Source organism: Theropithecus gelada, chromosome 6 (genome assembly GCF_003255815.1).
Source record: "Theropithecus gelada isolate Dixy chromosome 6, Tgel_1.0, whole genome shotgun sequence".
In the NCBI taxonomy this organism is placed as follows: domain Eukaryota; kingdom Metazoa; phylum Chordata; class Mammalia; order Primates; family Cercopithecidae; genus Theropithecus; species Theropithecus gelada.
Window position 1 is genome coordinate 147,355,532 of NC_037673.1, and position 20,818 is coordinate 147,376,349.

Here is a 20,818-nt window from a genome sequence, read left to right on the forward strand (position 1 = left end):
TTTTTGAGACAGGGTCTCATTCTGTCACCCAGGCTGGAGTGCAGTGGTGCAACCACTGTAGCCTTGAGCTCCTGGGCTCAAGGTGTCCTCCCACCTTGTCTTCCTAAAGTATGGGGATTACAAAAGTGAGCCATAATTTTCTTGTTTTGTTGTTCCTATGTTGTGTGTTTTCCTATTTCTTTATCTTCTCTTACCTTTATCATGTCCTTTTTACTTTTTTGGAGTTAGATCACAGCATTTTTTTATTCTAACCTATTGAGACTGTTGCTTAGGTATTTTCAGGCTTTCTTTTTTGCCTGATATATACTTACTGCTACACATTTTCCTCTATTATAGGTTTAGGCAGAATAAATTTTGTGAATAGTATGCAGTAAATTTGTTTTTTCTTTGTTTTACCCATTTGGATAACTGAGTCAGAGGCATTATTGAAACGGTGAGTTTCCTCCCATTGTTCTAGAATGCCAACTTTGTCATAATTCAAGTGTCTGCAGGTAATTATCAGTTTTCAGATTCTCTTTTACCATTGATCTACATGACTACTCATGTAATACCACATTGTCTTAATTACCACTGTTTTATAAGAAGTCTAATAAGTTATCCAAATTTGTTCTTCAAAAGTGTCTTAGCTACTCTTGCCTTGGAGCATTTCTGTATATAATTTTAGAACCAAATTATGAGATCTTTTAAAACAAGGTTTTTGAGGTTTTGACATAAGGTTCATTGACTATTGTGAAAAACTGATGTAATTGTGTTGAGGAGTGAAGAATATGACTAATCACACATATTAGATACACTGTTGGGGCAACCATAGGATGCACAGATAAAAAAAAATATAAAGAACAGACCGTCAGAGAAAGCCTGATAAAAGAATTATGCAAAACAAGACATCAGAGTAAGCTCAATGTAACTATTGATGAAAACTAGGTATCTGCCATTTACCAACAGGGGGGAAGCTTAGTTCCACACAACTGTAGCTTTAGTTCCATATAAATAGAGCTAAAAATCCACTAGAGTTTTATAGCCATGTGCTAGCTACCCACATGCTACATAGTATTTTTATTTCAGTTATTCAACAATAAAATTAGCAGATCCATTTTATGAATGGGCTTGCTCTTTTGGATTTCTCTTTTCCCACTCCAACAATATATAAATCACCTGGGATGTGGGAGGAATGATATCTTTAATATTGAGTTCCCACATCCCTGTCCAGTGAATGGCATCTTTAATACTCAGTTCCCACATCCCTGTCCAGCATGCCCTCTACTCTACAGTCATTCTCAACTAGAGGAGCCCCATGTTTTCACAATAGACAGTTCAGCCAAGCAGGAAGGGGATCAAGTGGATAGGAAATCCAGCAGGAAATATGTGCAGATGCTGTGTTTATCACACAGGCATTCTCATACTTGCCAACTATGCTCTCCTGCAGGTCACTTCCAGCAAGGGTGCTCATCTAAAAATGCTTATCGGGGAATGGATGGAATGACGGAAAGTATAGTAGGAGATATCTTAGAGACCTCCAGTTCTCAAGGCTATGCAGGCATTACTTCTCCCCGCAAGAGTCTTCCCCTGTAAGTTTTCAGGGAAAACAGTTGGGGCTTCAGGAAAAGGATCACAAAGAAGTGAAGAGACATTAGGCAGGGTCTTTATGTGCAATCACCATGGTTTATATAAGTATATGAAAATAAATGCAAGTATTAAAAAAACATAACCTTAACATAGCAAAAAATAAGGCCACCAGGATCAGAAGACAGTAAAATGAGCCACTTATAGGGATGGACAATCAAAAGCAGAGTGTCCAGAGGGAAAAGCAAGTTCAGATGTGGTTTTTACATATTAGTCTTAGCATCTAATGCTTCAAGATAGAGAGTAAAGATTTAAAAAGTACTAATATTAACTGAAAATGAGCTCTGCAGTGTATTTGTACTTACGGATAAAAAATACTCAGGGGAAGTATGTTTGCCTCAAGTCACACAATCTGTGAGTCACTGAGCCAGGATTAAACCCAAGACCATCTGGCCTCAGTGCCAATGTTTTTCAGCTCCAAGTTCCCAGTTGGGAAGAATAAAAGGGACACCTGCCCAAAATGCATCAATCTCAAGGTCCTTCCAGAGATGCAGGTCAACTTATATGCTTGAGATGGGAAAATGCACACAGATCAACTTTACTGAATCTGATCAACCTATCGTTCAATTTTTTGTACAAGACCTTTACATGTAGCTTTAGGGGTCATGCTCAAGCCCCTTCTTAAAATAGCGTATAGGTTTTATTTTGTTGTTTACTCATTTTCTTCCATGTCTTTTATAGAAAATTACTTTATGGCCATAATTATGCCAAGTTAATATTAGCAGTTTCACAATGGCTGATTATCATTATGTAGTATAAGGAATATGCAACTTGACAATATTCTGTATGCTTAACTTGCTGCACTGATCACTGAGTTCATAACTTTAAAATCTTTACATGCCATATTAAAAATGTTCTTCATTTATATAACTATTTTCCATCATCTTTGCTGGAAAAGTTAGGCATCACCAAACTAGAAACAGATTCCCTTAAAAATTTTTATCTATTGGGATATTGTCCCCAAGCTTATCAAATTAATTGGGTTTCTAGTAATTATTAAGGCTTGAGCTAATTCTAAGGCTTTTCTGTGGCCAGTTCATTATGATTTTACCACTGTATGAATTCTCTGGTGTACAGTTAGTTGTGACTTCTGGATAAAGGCCTTCCCACATATAGCACATTGATAGGGTCTTTCCCCAGTATGAATCCTCTGATGTAAAACAAGGTCTGACTTCTGAGAAAAGGCCTTTCCACATTCAGCACATATATAAGGTTTCTCTCCTGTATGAATTCGCTGGTGTCCCGGAAGGTGAGACTTCTGAGAGAAGGCTTTCCCACATTCAGTACATATATAAGGTTTTTCTCCTGTGTGAATTCTCTGATGTCCAATGAGATGTGACTTCTGGCAGAAGGCTTTGCCACATTCACTACATTTATAGGGTTTTTCTCCAGTATGTGTTCTCTGATGTATGATGAGCTGTGACTTGCGGGAGAATGTCTTCCCACATTCAGTACATTCATAAGGTTTTTCCCCAGTATGAACTAACTGATGTGTAATGAGTTCCGTCTTCCTGCTGAAGGCTTCCTCACATTGAGCACATTTGTAGGGTTTCTCACCAGTGTGAATTCTTTTATGTATAATGAGGTGGGACTTCTCACAGAAGGCTTTCCCACATTCGGTACACTCATATGGTTTCTCTCCAGTATGAGCTCTATGGTGTATAATCAGCTGTGACTTCTGGGAAAAGGCCTTCCCACACTCTCTACATTCATAGGGTTTTTCCCCAGTATGTATTCTCTGATGTATAATGAGGGGTGATTTCTGGGAGAAGGCTTTCCCGCATTCACTACATTCATAGGGTTTTTCCCCAGTGTGAACTCTCTGATGTATAATAAGGGATGATTTCTGAGAGAAGGCTTTTCCACATTCAGAACAATCATAAGGTTTCTCCCCAGTATGAGTTCTCTGATGTACAACAAGATGAAACTTCTCACTGAAGGCTTTTCCGCATGCACCACAATCATATGGTTTCTTTCCAGTATGAATTCTTTGATGTACAATGAGCTGTGACTTCTTAGCAAAGGCTTTTCCACATGTAACACATACACAGGTTTTCTCTTTAGTTTCTACATTCTGATACTGAATAAGGGATTGTGTATTTCTAAAAACAGTTCCATACTGATTATCATCAAAAGGTATTACTCCATTGTGAATCTTCTCAAGATTAGAATTGGGCTCACTCTGGCTAGATGATTTTCCACCTCCAAAACTCTGATCAATTTTTTTTCTTGAATTGCTCTTATAACAACTCGGTAGGTCAATATTTGGTTTTAAGTTCTTTTTCAAAGCATCATATTTATGGAATCTCTGTATTGATGTACCTGTTTCTATGCACTCTTGAAATATTTTCCCCAATGGATTATATTTATGCCCTGATGCCTCAGTCACTGTTTTACTGTTAACAAATGTGACCTGCCTGAAGAGTTTGTCTTGATTCTCTAGAATTCTCTGCAGCTGACCATCACCTTGACAGACTTTTAAAATGGAGCACAATGAACCATCCTTTGTGACTCCCTTCAGTATCTTATGATGGAAGGAAACTGTCCCCAAAATACATGACTGGGAGTTGTGAAGGTTACTCTTCCTGTCTAAAAGAAGAAAACACACAATTTAAGAGTCATCACAAGAGTCAATTAACAGAGGGTAAAGAAGTAGAACAAACGGATGATCCAACATAGTAGATGAACTCACAAAAAAAGGATGGAAACAGGTCATCTCAGAAGACAGTACAGCATATAGTGTTATCAGGTGAAGAGATAGACAAGAATGTTAAACAGAAATATTCATGTAAAAACTAAACTTAAAAGCAATGAAGAAGTGTCAGGGGTCTCATCACTACTTTTTTTATTATTCTTCTAGAATCTTTCACTTCTGCTTTCTAAATAGAAACCCCTTTTCACCTTTTAGTTTCATTTGTATTATAAACCATGTGCTACACATTTTTATTATCCTACCATCACTCTAAAGAAACAAGGTATCTTCTGTATGCAAAATACTTTTACTCTCCTCCATTTATTTTCCTAACAACTAACACAAATAATGGAAAAATTCAATATCCTGCTGCAGATTCAGTATCAGAGTCAAACGGAGAATACAGACCTAAATTCCACTACTCCCAATAAACTACTTTCTATACATGTCAAGTAAAACTAGTAAAGTTCTCCCAGAAAAGCTATATCTTCCTGACCCTAGTTTTGTTCATATACTCTCTTCAACACTCTTTGCTTGCCTTCACCCTCCTCCTTCAGCCTCAGCAGCATTTATGTCATTCAGAGCAGGTACAGTTGCATGCTCTGAAAAATGTCTCTCAAATACTCCCACATCTCTTTGGACTCTAATTTTCTCTGAACTTTTAAAACAGTAACTGCATTTGACATTTAATTTAGTACAGTCATTTACCTGGGAATCTTGCCTTTTAAAGTACAGCTTATGTTCTTGAAAGGAATTTGCCTTTTATTGCCTTTAAAACTCTTTCAGAAAAGACAGTAAATATAAATATATATATACACACATGAAACAGGATCAACAAAAAATAGGGCTCCTCTGAAAAGCTCCACAATTACTTGTTGAGTGACTACTAAATTCTCAGCATAGAAGCAAAGAATAGGAGATTTCGATAAGGATAGAAATATAAACCTCAGGCACCAATCAATTAAAAAAATACACATAAATTGATATTTCACTTCCCTTGTCTCCCATCTGCCTGATATTCATCTGGATAGATCCAATTTGATATGTCTCTCTTTATGATCCATGGCTCTTCTCCTTGTTCCAACTTGGAGATGACATCTGGTTTGGAAACTGGATACCCTATTAAACAGAAATCACAGAGGATTGAAATTGACTTTACCTAAGGAAAAAGAAAAGGTGCAGTTTCAGATGGTCTACAATGAAGCTGTCCAGTTAGCCCTCAACAAAGGCATAACCTCCATTTGCAAAGGTATGAAGGTCATAAAAGTCATGACATATGTCAGGAACAACCTAATCACAGCAACTGGTAAGGAAAGGCACTTGATTGGACAACTCTGAGTTATTTAGGGAAGCCATCCTTACCCATTGAGACCAGGTGGCTGTAGTTCTCCAGCATCACATCCCTGTACAGGGTCCTCTGAGCAGGGTCAAGTTGCTGCCACTCCTCCTGGGTGAAATCCACAGCCACATCCTTGAATGATACTAACCCCTGTAATAGCAAATTCCTGTTCAATCTGAAGTGATCATTCTCATAATTTCTACTGTAATGTGCACAACTACACCCACACCTAGTTTTGTATCATAGTTTTTGGGAAAAACAAAATAAAATCCTGTTTTTAGCAAGCAGAGCCAGGCATATGAAGAGAAAAAAAGAGGTAAACCATAAAATGCCTACCTAATACATACAGTAATTTCATACGTTTTAAAGGCAGCACCCAAATAACTGGGAGGAAGATGGATTATTGGATGAATAGTATTGAAACAATGAATAGTAAACAGGAAAGGAATAATGTTGAAGAAATATTATGGGTTGAGTTGTATCTTCTGAATATTTATATGTTGAAGTCCTAACCCCCAGTACCTCAAAATGTGATATGACTTGGAAACAGGGTCATTGCAGATATACCTAGCTATATGAGGTATTTAGGGTGAAACTAAATCTAATATGATCTGTGTCCTTATCCAAAGGGGGAAATTTGAACACAAAGACATGCATAGAGGGAAGATAATGCAAAGAGTAAAAATAAGATAGTTATAAAGAAGCTAAGGAGAGAGGCATGAAACAAATATATCCCTCACAGTCCTGAAGAACCACCACCTTGATTTTGGAGTTCTAGTCTCCAGAACTATGAGACTAAATTTCTATTGTTTAAGCCACCCAGTTTATGGTACTTTGTCATAGCAGTCCTAGCAAACCAATACACTATATAATACCTAGGAAAAAAGAATAAATTCTGACGGAATAAAAATTTTAACTCTAAAAAGTACTAAAGACCATAAAAGTAACAAAATAAGACATTGGAGAATTTTAATTAATGATTATAGAGCAGAAATGCCCTTTGCAAGTACATTTTTTTTTTAAAAAAAGAAAAGCTACATTTAGAGAATCACAGAATGTCAGAGCTCTAGAAGATCATTAATCTAATCTCTTTATTTCATAGGAAAATGATCTTAGCTTCCCCCAAATTTAATAGCTGTCTTATATACACACAATAGCTAGTAATAGAATGAATATACCAATTACAGGAGCAACAAAAAATAAGGAATCCTGAATGATAAACTCAACAAAAATGTGCAGAAAACATTAACGAAGAAATCACAACAAATTAGTGACATAACATCAAAAAAGAATTTGGGTAAAAGTAGAGTTATAAAATGTTTCTGGAGGGAAAATTGACTATTTTAATTATGTCCCCATTATCCTCACAATAGTTGTTAACTAATAGCAGAAACTAATCTAATAGTGATCTGTATTATTTTAAATAAATTGTTCAGACTTTTTTCCTAAATATTCCATTATTACCAAACACCACTTTCAGAATGAAAATGATTATTTCAAATGTCAACACTGCCTGGTTAAAAGCCTCCTTTGTTTTCTTCCTTGCTAACACAGTCTCATCTCTCTCATCTCAAATCTCAAGTTTTCTCTCATCCCACACCAATTCCATATTCACTCTGTCAAGCTGCCAAACACATAGTTGTCCGTGACAATCCTATTAATTTTCCTATTTTACACATAAGAAAACTGAGGATTACAGTGGTTAAGTAAATACTTGCCAAAGATTACATACTAAATATATGATTGATGAACTCTCATAACTGCAAGATTTATTCTCACTCAATAGTCTAGTTCTTGACTACTGCAGTCCAAACTGCCTCCTTGATACTGTAAACATGATCTTTTATATTTTATCACTTCAATACCAACCTTAGTCGACCTTTCCATGAAGCACTCTCCATTTTAGTTTTAAAATTCTCAGCCTTCCTAAAATCACTCTGCCCTACTTTTACAAATGCTGCTTCCTGTCCTCAGCCTACTTCCCTCATAAGCCAAAGTTCAATAATCATTTAAGCCTATTACCTACTTCCTTAGAAATCTGGTTGTTCCCCACTCTCTGCTATAACAGTACCTGCTCCATGTCTGCTACAGAACTTTTATGCGTTAATGTTAGTTTCTACATCTCTTTACATCTCTGCCAATGTGTTAATGTTGGTTTCCACATCTCTCTTTTCTCTGCAGTCCTCCCAGAAGAAAACTATACCTAAATCTGCTCAGGATATTCAACAGCTAGCCAGTGCATATGACATAAACTGGGTACTTAAGAAATGTTTGTTAAAAAGAAATGAATAATGATTATAAAGAAAAAACAAAAACTCATGTTTAGTTAAAAACTGTTTTGTGTATTAGTCTACATTTTTTTAATCTGAAGAAAAGTAACATAAGAAAGATAATAAATCTGGAATACAGAGGAAATCCATTCTGAGAGGTAAATTCATAGATGTTATCATTCTAACATTCTGATTTTGCTTTATTAATGATACCCAAATGCTTCAATATAATAAGTAGGTATAAATTTCTTAATTTTGAGAAAAATATAGTACATAATCAGTGGAAAATTATACTTTTGTCAACTAGAAACCATTTTTACACCTCGGGTCCCTGCGGAAATGGAAGTGCTATTAAGAGATGGAAGAAATGAAAGGGAAGTAGGTGTTACAGGCTGAAAAGGAGGATATGTGTAAAAACGACTTCACTTCTGGATGGTAGGGAACTAATACACAGCCCTCTTCCTGAAGGAAGAAGCAATTAATCAACTAATTAGCCACAGCAGTTGGATGTATTGGGCTAATTAAAAAATCCATTCTCCTTCAAAGCAGTGTTATGTAACAGAAATATAAAGCTAACCAGATAGTAAGTTTACATTTTCTAGGAACCACATTCAAAAAATTATTTTCAATAATATATATTTATTCCAATATATTACGCAAGATATTGTTTCAACATGTAATCAATCCTTAAAAACTACTAGTGAGTTTTTTGAAATATAACTTTGAAATCTGGTATGGATTTAACACAACATGTCTCAATTCAAACTAGCCAATTGCAAGTGTTCAGTAACCACATTTGACTGACGGCTGCTATATTAGACAGCACAGCTCTCAAGCAAAGCTACTGAAATCCAAAAACAAAAACAACAAAAAAGTCTTTTTGCAACAGAACTCTAACCTCTACTGTAAAATATACATAAGGACTCCTAATGCAAAAGCTGACTTCAAGATTTGACAATGATAATGATACTGATGATGTAATAACAGCTGATACTTAAATACAGTATAAACCATGCCCCGGTTACAGTTTCAAGCATGGTTTTTACTCAATTCTCACAACAACCCTATGAGGATTATAATCTCTATCTGTAAGATGAAGAAACAATCCCAGACAACCAGGCCACAAATAAATATTATGCATCTGATAAAATAATAAAGGAGAATTCTATGTACTGATATAGAAAGATATTCTAAATGTATACAAAAGAGCTTTATATTGGACAGTAAGTTAAAAATCAAGTTGCAGAACAAAATGTTTACCGTAACATTCTTTTTCCAAAAGAAAAGTGTATGAAAATAAGAGACATTCTCACACATTTGTACTTTTACACGTAAACAGTTAATCACAGTTATATTCATATCAAAAAAGGTTTGGAAGGTTAGAAGCAATGGTTAACACTGATTATCCTGGGAGCAAGTGAGTTTAAGTTAAAGGTCTCTTTGTTTTAAATTTTTATCTTTTATATAATTTTAAATGTTTATATGCCAATGCTGGCAGAAAGAAAAAATAATACAAACTTTTAAAAATGGGAGAGCAAAGAAGGAACAGCCTTGAACTTGACAGTAATCCTACAAATTCTGAAAGCACAGCAAAAGATACGGAGCATCAGGGACTTTTGCCCTCCAAAGATCTGCCAGATAAATAAAATTTAAGAATGGCTTTGCACATGTACCCTAGAACTTAAAGTATGATAAAAAATAAAAAAAAATAAAAAAGAATGGCTTTTTTTGGGAGAAATATATAGTTTAGAAAAACATTCAAAATGTGCCTATCTTACATTAATGAATTTACCTGTGGATAAAGCTGGACAATAGGAAGCATCTGTAATTAGTTTGTTCCTCAAAAGCAGAGGTCAACAAATTTTTTCAGTAAAGTTTATATTTTTGGCATTCCAGGCCATATGGTTTCTGTTGTAACTACTCATCTCTGCCACTGTAGTTAGAAAAAAGCTATAGACAACATGTAAACAAACAGCATGGCTGTGCTCCAATAAAGCTTTGTTTATAAAAACAGTTGGAGAATGGGATTTGGCCCATGGATAATAATTTGCCATTCCCCACTCAAGAATAAGGTTCAAGGAGTTTGGCTACACATTATGATACATCCCCTCTAAAAAGATCATTTTAAGACACCACTACAAGAAACCTACTGTGGCATTTACCAAAGGAGTATTGGTGAGGACGCTGTGCACTCCACCTCCTAGAGTAAAAGCCAAAAAGGAATTTTTTTTTTTAGTCTTATATGGCAAGAAATATTTTCTTACCATGGGAAATTTATCTTTCTCTTTAGGGAAATGCAAATTGTGTAACTCATGATGTCTGCAAGAAAGATCAGAACAATTAGTACATTAATTTATAAAAATGGTTTCCAGCCAGGTTTTTTACATATTACCTAGCAATGCTTTTGAGGTCTTGATCTTTATTGTTACCACCTTTTCCTTAATCCAGATTTTAGCTATCTTTACTTTCCATTTGATTGTATGAAAAACCAAAGAAATTTTTTTTAAAAAAAGCAACTCACCTGGGACTTCATCATTTTTTGCTCTTTTCCAAAAGGCCAGATGACTGAAAAAGCAAAACTGGTGATCAGAATGTTTTTCATAGACCAAACCCAGACTGCAGCTTTCACATTCACCAGTCTACCAACAACTAACACCAGAAGTGAGGTAGCTAATGGGCTACCCTGTGGGATAAGGTTGTTTGACCCTAACAGAAGGATCGGCAAGCACCATGTGGAGGAGGGATCATTCTTTACTCCTCTTGTACTTATAATATGATCACATAGAAGTTGACCAAGGTTTATAATTGGATAGATGTGAAGATATGTTTCCAGCTGATTTACTAACAACTTATTGTTCCCCCCGGGAATCAGCAATTCTATTTATATAAGATTTTCATGAGGCAATAATCATGGATAGCTATATAAAGATATAAGTGAAGATGGAGCTCCTTGGCAATAAGAATGGGAACGACCAAATGGAAAACTGAGGCATGCATTCCCTATTCCTAAAAAGAACCAGCAGCTGAATTCCAACAATCTTCCAAGAACTCTCTTATATTTCCCCCCAACTCAGAAAACTCTTGCTAAATCAATGTGCATGAACTCAAAGGTTAATTTTAATATGTTTTCTGTTTAAATTTGTATTGCTCTTTTTCAACAGCGCTATTGTCTGCATACAAAAATGATGATAGGTTGGAATCACTGAAAAAAAGAGAATATACCACAATGCAGGAAGGTACATACCTAGTAAACTTTCCTCAGTCCCAGGACAAGTCATGCAGACAGAGCTTGAACTAGCCCAGAGGAAGTGGGGGCTCCCATGATAGAGAGATTATTTTATAGGGGGTATCCCAGGCTGTATCAAAACAGATCTAGAAGGACACAAAAGAAACAGTCATACTCATCTCTGGACACTCAGCAGATGCTCAATAAATGTCTCTTGAATAAAATATAAAATGATTTCAACAAACTGAGAAAGTGGAGGACTGAAATCAAACTTTTTATTATGATTCTATCAGTTTTTATTTGTTTGGTCTTGTTGGGGGTACCATCAGAAATGCTTAGGGGGCAATGGTAGACTACGAAAAGATGTGAAAAGGGGTTGACCTTTAAGAACTCAGCTGCCTATGACCTGTGGAAATTTAACGTAAGTAAAGGCCTTCCCCAGTAAAATGTGGCTGACCACCACAACACCGTGGCCCCATTACTGTCCCCATCTAAATCTCGGAATTCTCAAGCCTAGCAATTATGTACCCTCTTGAACTCCCCCATGTCCATCACATCACTGAACACATGGACGCCCCCATCATTTAGTCCATAGCCTCCCATCACGGATTCCTCAGAGCCTCGTAAATCACTGAACCCAGTTAAACCCACCAGTCAGTCCACCTGCACGCCATTCCTGACCCCATAGACACCCCCTCACTTCTCACTTCCCAGTTACTAATCACATCTTGGATTCCCACATAAATCCAACACTAATCCCACCTACTTCCCCCACCAGTGACTTTATAAACCTACCACTGACCCTCACGGGCTCCTCTCCTCCCATTACCAATCCCACAGACTCACCCTTCACCGCACACATCCCGCCTCTGACTCCCAGCTGGATTATCAGGTCCCAAAACCCCCATCACGGCTTAATGGGAACCGCTGTCACATCCATATTGGCGAACTCTCCTGCTTCCTGTCCGGGAGCACAACACCAGGCTCCGTAGGCTGCGTTGTTCCGTACGGGGCGGTTTTGCCCGTTCCGCATCTTCAGAGGCTTTGTTCAGGAAGCAACATGGCTGCTCCCTGGGGCTGTTTCCGCATGGGGCCGCCATCTTGAGAGCCCGGTCGTCTCCGTACTAGCGGAGGATTCGCCCGGTGCTGAGCCCGAGAGTGGGCTGTACCAACGGGGCAGCGAAGGAAGGGGAAGACGACGGAAAGGCAGCCTATGAAAGCAGCAGTAAGATGCACACTTTTGCAGACAGATTTTACAAGAAGGATTGAAGAGGAAGTTGGAGTGAACCTTCCTCTACTGGAAGCATGCTTCTGACGAAAGGGGAGGAATTTTAAATGGTACCATGGACGTGTTTGTGCATGGTACAGCCCCATGCCGGGAGATTCGATTTGCTGAGAGGGGAAGCGTGGAATGGTGCGGTCTTCTCCAGGGAGATTCCACTGTGGGAGAGAGGGACAAAATCTGGGGGCTCAACAATCACTGTGAACTGTAATTATGCCAATAACAACGGTAAGGAATCCTTATAAGGGAAATTGATATTGCAGTAATAAGTAATAACAGGTCGACTGAAGGAAAAAGGGAAATTAAGAGGCAGAGAAGAAGAGACCGAGGCACAAAGAGAGGGACAGTGAGAAGCAGAGAATCAGAGAGAAAATGGGGGAAAGAAAAAAGCCTAGAAAGGAGGAGAGACGGGACACTGAAGAGAAAAAAAACAGACATAGGAATAGAAGTGGGAAGCTAAGGGGTAGAGTGTGGTAGACAAAGAGATTGAGACAGAAAAGAGAGTTGAAAACCGGAACGGAAATAAGGGAGAGACTGTGAAGGTTAGATTTCAGAAACAACAACAACAACATGATTTTTAAAAAATGAACCAGCCAAAGAGAATATTAAAATTGTTATCTTAACACTTAGACCTTACATCAAGCTTTAAAAAAGCAAAATGCATGTTCACAGACCAATGTTTCATTTGTATGAATGAATACAATTTTGAATCATAAGTTTCACACGAGTGATGCTTTTTGATATATTATGAAACAGGCAGCAATTTTACATTTAGCAATTTTATTTCTCATGTCAAAACAAAGGCAGACTTAGATAAGAAGACAATGTATGCAGAAAGAACACTGTTGCATTAGGAAGAATGCTCCAATCTCAAATCTGCAAGAATCACAATATCAAACAAAATGACTTTTTTTTATAGGGAGGAATAAGAAGGGTTAGCAGGAACTTTGTAGGGAGGAGGATATGAGGTAGGGGTGTGCAGGTGGCAAAACCGGGGCATTTCTACAGAAGTTGTTTCTGTTGTCATGGAATTCAGAATAAGCGGTTAAGGGGAGATGTTCTGAATCATAGTGCATTAGTGCGGTGTTTCAACTCAGGGGAAGGCAAAATGTAGGGGGCTGTGGGAAGGAGAGAAATCTGACTAAAGTTTGGTCAAGGCAAAGAGGGTAAGAAATGGTTGGTTGTGAGCACTTAACTTCTCATATCTATTTAGGCTTCCACAGTTATATCAATATTTGTTTCTTGCTTTGAGCTTAAGACAGTGTAGACACTGAATTTAGTGGTAAGGGTATATAGTAATGATTAATTCAGAATCCTCAGCCTCAAAGAGTGATGCCAGTGGAAGTTGTAGACTCAGGAAAAGGCCAGACTCAACTACTGTTCCTATGTGGAGAGCCTTGTAGGAATTGTAAAAACTTTAGTTCTTCATCTTAAGAATGATGGAAAGCTGTCCTTTTGTAGTACCTAATTTAAAAAGAAGATGTTGAAGGAACAGGAAGCCTCCCTCATAATGAAAGGAAGAAAATTAAAGCCATAGTATGATACCATTTCTCATCTATTTGCTTGTAAAATATTATTCTAAGTTTGGCAACACTGTTGGTTAGGCCATGGGAAACATCATGTATTACTATTGGGACGGCAAACTTATAGCCCCTATTTAGAGGTGTTGGCAATATCTTGCAAAACTACATGTATTGGTTATCTATTGCTGTGTAACAAATTACCCAAAACTTAGCAACTTGAAATTATAAATATTTATTGTCTCATAGTTTCTGTGAGTCAAGAATGGGAACAGCTGGGCTGGGTGGTTCAGGTTTAGTCTCTGTGAAGTTGCAATCAAGCCATCGGCCAGGGTTGCAATTATTTCAAGGCTCAAGTGTAGGAGGATATGCTTCCAAACTCAATCAAATAGCTGTGGGCAAGCCTTGGAGTATCAGTTTCCAAGTTTGCTCACGTGGCTGCTTACAGGCCTCAGTTCCTCACTATGTGGGCCCTTCCTTAGGCTATCTTACTGTTTTCATGATATGGCAGGTGACTTCCCTCTCTCTAAGACTGCTTCATGATATGATAGCTGACTTCTGTACAGACCAAGTGAGTCAAGGGAGAGAGAACATACACAAAACAGAAGCCACAGGCTTTTTATAACCTAAATTGGAAGTGGCATCTGATTACTTTTTCTGTATTCTATTGGCTAGAAGTGAGGCACTCAAGCCAGCCCATAATCAAATGAATGGGAATTGATCTCCACCTCTTAAGGGGAGGATTATCAAAGAATGTATGGACGTATCTCTAAAACCACAGCACTATGTAATTTTTACCCTATGATTCAGAAACCCCACTTGAAGAATATATCCCAAAGATATACCAGCAGAAAAAAAATAGCCAAAAGATTATTTATTGCAAAACTGTTTTTAATACCAAAAGACAGCAGATAACACAAACATTTAAAACAGTACTACTTAGCTGTGTATGTGTATGTGAGAGGAATTGGAGGAGAGAGGGAGGGAGAAATATCTTTCTGTACTAACATGAAGTGAATTTCAGGATATAATATGTATCCTGACATTAATTATATTAAGGATACAATATGTAAAAAACATGAAGTGGAAAAATGAAAATATTTGCTATTACCATTTTTAACATAAAAGTGAATGAATATGTATGTATTCATTATATATGTGCATAGCATATATATAAACAGTTGCAGTGAGAAACAAATGAAGTGACCCCTTTCCCCAGTCCTTTTTATTTACACCAGTTATGTTCTATAAAGTCATCATAAGCCCTGGATTAGCAAGTACTGAACCATTGCTTCCAGGGGAAGAACAAAATTATATATATAAAAAATATTATTTTGTAAAATGAAATCCCAGCTGAGAATATATATGTATATATAAAATAACCCTAAAAACAACTTATCCTGGGCAGATTTTATTTTATTTTACAAAAGAGAAAATGAGGTTTAGAAGTGTTAATTAACTTGCCTAATGTCACTCCATTAACAGCTGCAGCTTCTTGTACATTACCATGCTGCCCCTTCTGTCTCTATCCTCTGGTCGTCTCAATACCTCAAGCCAGAGTTCTGACTCAACTGGGAAGGTGCACATGAGGTGACACATTTTTGCTACTCTGTGTGTGTCTGCAAATAATTGCAAAAGTGCTGGGAGTATTGATTTTGGGGTTATAAATGGATTTTAGCAAGTAGGTGAATTTGCAGATGCAGAAATTGTGAATAATGAAGATCAACTAAATATATACTTACCTTAAAAATTAAAAATGAATAACGGAAAAATAAATCGTCAAATAAAACATTATCTATAAAGGGTGGTATTATCTATGAAAATGTAGCAAATAACCCCAAAATGTAGTGGCATAAAAATGCACATTTGTTGTCTCACAGTTTCTGTGGGTCAGGAAGTTGACAAATTATCTAGTTTCTCTGCTTTAAGGTCTCTCACAAATCTATAATAAAGTTATCATCCAAGGATAGGCTTTCATTTGAAGGCTCAACTGGAGAAAGATCCACTTCCAAGCTCAATCATATGATTTTGGGAGGATTCAGTGCCTCAAGAATTATTGAACTGAGGGTATTCACTTCTTTGATAGCTGCTGGCTAGAAGCCACTCACAGTGCCTTGCCATGCAGAACGCTCTAACGTGGAAACTTGCTGATTTAAGGAGGCAAGAGAAAGAGTCTATAAGGGAGATGGTAGTCACAGTCTTTTATAATCTAATCATGAGAGGATATCCCCTCAATGTTGCCATATTCTATTGATTAGAAGCTACTTACTTATATGGAAGTGACTACACAAGGTCATGAATACCAGGAAGTGGGGATCATTGGTGGTCATCTTAGACACTTCCTAAGAAGGTAATAAGACAGAAGGGACAGAAATAGTACCCACTGTCCTTTGAATGTACCATGTTCTGTTTATTTTACTTGAGAACCACAAAAAATTTACATAATTATAAAACAAAATTAAATTTTAGAAAATAATTCCAAACTATTGCTTCTGGCCAAGATGAAATAACAGGAAATGAATGCAGACGTGTATTGGTCCATTTTCACATTGCTGATAAAGACATACCTGAGACTTGGTAATTTATAAAGAAATTACCAAGAGGGTTAATAAAGAAAAAGAGGTTTAATTGACTCACAGTTCCACATGGCTGGGGAGGCCTCATAATCACGGTGGAAGGTGAAAGGCACATCTTACATGGTGGCAGACAAGAGAAGTGAGAGCCAAGCAAAAGGGGTTTCCCCTTATAAAACCATTAGATCTCATGAGATTTATTCACTACCACAAGAACAGTATGGGGCAAACTGCCCCCATGATTCATTTTTCTCCCACTGGGTCCTTCCTACAACACATGGGAATTATGGGAGCTACAATTCAAGATGAGATTTGGGTGGAGACACAGCCAAACCATATCAATACTTACACCTGAAATGATTTTAAAAACAGACAACTATATGAAACAATAGTTTTAAGATATTAGACATCAGGCAGTAAAGGATGGTAATCCAGTATGATTTTGTTACAAAAACCACACATAACACCTACATGAACAATACAAATCAGAGGTAAGTCATTAATATTCTACAAAAATTCCTATGTAAAACATTAGTAAGAAGAACCTGCTATACATAAAGTAAGAATATACTAGTCCAAAGTAAACTGAGATGTTCTTTTCAGGAACAACATGATAACTCAGTATTAGGAAATCTACTAGTATAATTTATCAAATATGTTGGCGAATCAAAACTAGTTATGGTTTGTGGAACAGGAGGGTCAGCTGGTCAGGATCTGGCCATTGTTGAGCTGCAGTTGTTTTGCTTATCTTGATGCCAGTATTTGTTTAGTTGCTAAATAAAAAACCTTGTGGCAGTTAGAACATAGTTTATTCTTTAACTGTAGGGGTACATGATTTAACCCTCATCTGGCATGGCCTTAGGTCTTGTTTTATAATTTAGTATCTTATTGATACAAAGAGTCTATTCTGTCAGTCTCATGATCTCTATTTTAACATCTTGATTCATTGCAGTGTGTAGGGTGGCCATGTGCTTTAAAGATGGCCACCCCATGGTGCCTGACTGGAGGCCACTGTGTATTGGAATACGCCAATGCTGTGCAGTAGGGCAGCAGTCCCCCAGTTGATCTGAAGAGCCAAACTATCTGGTCAGAAGCAGGGAGGGCAATGAAAGCTAACTCCTGGAGAGCTTCCTGGGGGAGGAGGCTCTTAGTAGGGTCCTCGGAAAATGTTTCTAGGGTCTAGAAGCCGAGTGGGTGCAGAGGGAGTACAGAGTGGGTGCAGAGTGGGTGACATGTAGTGGGGAGGGAGCATAGTTGGGGGAAGAGGGGTGTATCAATGAGTAAATAAAAGCAAGGTGAATTTTAATACTCTGAATCTGGCGGTTGGGCTGCAGGAGCTCAGGGAACTGAGAGGCCATTGGGAGGGGCAAGTCTAAAATAAAACAGGAAAAAACTGACATTTCTATGCAGGTGGCATCACTTTCCCTCACCTCAAAGCAACAAACCTGTCTCCTTCCCCCAGACTAACTCTCCTGTGCATACTACAGGGTGAAGCTCACAGCTTGGGACATTTGCTGGGGATTTTCTTTCAGCTGTAGAAAAAAAACACTCTCTATCAATTTATTCCTGAATCCATAGCCCAGAGACTTTCCTTTCAGTAATATGAAGCATCTTTCCTTTTATTCATGTCTTATTTTAATGTCCTTTGGTAGAATTTTGACCTTTTCTTCATCCCAGTTTTGGACATTTCTGGTAAGGTTTATTCCTACGTCTTTTGTGGTTTATGTTAACTGCTGTGAAATAAGTAATTTTAATTATTAATATTTTCTAATAAGTTACTGCTGGCATGAAGCAACGGTATTGATTTTTAAATACATTTTAAAACTTCTGACCTGTACAAAAAGGTATACAATCAGAAATAAAAGTAGGCCAGGCATGGTGGCTTATGCCTATAATCCCAGTGCCTTGGGAGGCTGAGACTAGAGGATTGCTTGAGCCCAGGAGTTTGAGACCAGCCTGGGCAGCATAAGGAGATCCCATCTCTAAAAATTTTTTTAAAAATTAGCCAGGCATGTTGTCACATGCCTGTAGTCCCAGATACTCGGGAGACTGAGGCAGGAGGGTCACAGTGAGCCTTGATGGTGCCACTGCAATCCAGCCTGGGCGACAGAGTGAGATCCTGTCTCCAAAAATTAAAAAAATAAAAATAAACACCTGATCAGTGGTGAAATTTTTTTAAAAAGTGAAAATTAGAAAGCATTTCTTTATCTTCACTCTCAAGCCCAAGATTCCCCTCAAATTAACATTGTTTCCACATTTTTCTATATAATTTTCCAGAAAACATATCCTTTATAGAATGGACCATTCTATAATTCTGTTCTGTAGCTTACTATTTCTTGTATCTCAAAGAGCATTGCATGGCACCATTTATGGATTCACGTCATTTTTAATGGCCTCATAGCATCCTATGATATAGATGTATCTAACAAGTCTCCTAACAATTTGAGATTATTTCTTTTTTTAAATAAACTGATGTGAAAAAAAACATGTATTTTGGAGTATTTTAATAAGTATATTCATAGAAAAAATTTCTAACAATGAAATTATTTGATCAAAGAGTTTCTACTTTTTGCTGTAACAGAAAAAAATGAAAATAATTTACCTACTACTGTGGTAAAACTACTGAACTCCCACTGTACTAAAACCTGTATTAAGTTTTGGTCCTTTCTATTTAAATGAATTTTTCTCACATTTTTGGTATAAATGTGAGAATGAACAAATGGTTTTTTCTCATTTTTTCCAATAATTGTATCTATTATTTCATTTTCTTGGGTTTTTTTCTTCTTTTTTTTTCTTTGGTTATAATTTCAGCATATGCTGAATTGTAGCAATGACAATGACAATATTTGTCTTGTTCATGCCTTTAAAGGACCAATGAACATGGTTCTAATAATTCTTCATTTAGTCTAACATTTACTGTAGATTTCTAGCCAACCTGGTGCTGGGCAGACCTGGCACTTGAGTCTGCAGGGGGCAGCCTAGAGCCTGGGGCTGCAGGGCCTGTATTGTTTCTGGGGTGAGCTTCAAGCCTGGGACCAGGGGAGCCCGCTTAGTGTCTGGGGCCAAAGGGCCAGCCTGGAGCCTAGAGCTGGCCTGGCAGCAGGATTCACTGGGACAGGCCTGATGCTGGGGTCCATGGCAAAGTTGGGTGCTCACTTCACTCTCCTTCCCCCACAGAGAGGGTATCTCTCTCCTCACTGCCTTGCTTTGTGGGAGGGTTGACTTGAGTAATGTAAAACTCTCCAACCTACACTCTTCAAGGCATCTTTTCTTATTCTGTGCTACACCCAGGTGCTGTCATCCTTAGCTCTTGTGAAGGCATTTTCATGAATAAAAAGTTGTTCAAATTGATGTTTCTGCAAGGGGACAAGCTCTGGAAAATCCTACACCACCATCTTGTTAACATCACACCTAGCATGACAGTTCTTTTCTTTTGGCACTTGAAAAATGTTGTGCTACTTCCTGTTGGCCTCCATGGTTTCTGAGGAGATATCAACTCTCATTCGAATTCTATTTCTCCTATATGGAATGCAGCTTTCATGATTTTTACTTTGCCTTTGGTTTTTAGAAATGTGACTACAATGTTTCTTGGCATGGATTTCTTTTCATTTTATCTTGTTTGGGATTCACTTAGCTTCTTGAATTTCTAAGTTTGGGGTGGGGGTTGGCCAAATTTGGGAAATTTTCAGCCATTATTATTTTGAATGCTTCTTTAGCCTCATCCTCCTCTCCTTCATGAATGCCAAAGACATGAATGTAAGATCTTTTGATATAGTTCCACATTTCCATGAGGCACTGTTCTATTTTCTTTTCTTCTATTTTCTCTCTATTGTTCAGATTGCATAATTTCTACTGTTCTTTCACTTACTGATATTATTCTGTCCCCTCTCCAGCCATTCTGCTATTGAGTCCATTCACTGAGTTTTAAATTTTTAGTTATTGTATGTTCCCATTCTAAAATTTCCATTTTGTTTTTCTTTATATCTTCAGTTTATTTGCTGAGATGTTCTGTTTTTCATTTGTTCCAAGCATGCTTGTAATTGTTCACTGAGGCATTTTTACAATGGGTGCTTAACAATCTTTGTCAGATAATTTTAATATCTCTGTCATCTTGATTGGCATCTAGTGATTGTCTTTTTTCCTTCAGTGTAAGATCTTCCTGGCTTTTTATGAATGTTTTTTAAATTGAAACGTGGACATTTTGTGTATTATGTTATGAGACCTGATCTTAATTAATCCTTCTGTGGTTGCTGGCTTCCTGTGACAGCACTCCAGCAGAGGAAGTGGGGGTGA

General features: G+C 37.4%; 1 protein-coding gene across 2 annotated transcripts; it reads right to left on the bottom strand.

The window, feature by feature from the left end:
- Positions 1-1,642: 1,642 nt before the first annotated feature.
- ZNF300 (zinc finger protein 300) lies at positions 1,643-12,292 on the bottom strand. Of its 2 annotated transcripts, none has more exons than XM_025389088.1 (6): positions 11,997-12,292; positions 11,169-11,296; positions 10,446-10,489; positions 5,678-5,804; positions 5,308-5,434; positions 1,643-4,208 (listed from the first exon to the last, which is right to left on the bottom strand). In XM_025389088.1, exons 2-6 carry the CDS (start codon positions 11,200-11,202, stop codon positions 2,663-2,665), a joined length of 1,878 nt encoding a protein of 625 aa, XP_025244873.1. In that variant the 5' UTR covers positions 11,203-11,296; positions 11,997-12,292; the 3' UTR covers positions 1,643-2,662. The 2 variants fall into 2 exon arrangements, with proteins under 2 accessions (XP_025244873.1, XP_025244874.1); XM_025389089.1 differs by having other exon boundaries at positions 1,643-4,212.
- Between the last annotated feature and the right edge of the window lie 8,526 nt (positions 12,293-20,818).

What these genes read in the sequence shown, in the direction of transcription:
- ZNF300 (XM_025389088.1), bottom strand. Translation starts at nt 11,202, where the DNA reads ATGACTTGTCCTGGGACTGAGGAAAGTTTACTAG. An exon ending in CAGCCACCTGGTCTCAATGG is followed by an intron (nt 5,435 to 5,677) that starts GTAAGGATGGCT and finishes TCTGTTTAATAG; the next exon opens with GGTATCCAGTTTCCAAACCA. An exon ending in GCAGATGGGAGACAAGGGAA is followed by an intron (nt 4,209 to 5,307) that starts GTGAAATATCAA and finishes TCTTTTAGACAG; the next exon opens with GAAGAGTAACCTTCACAACT.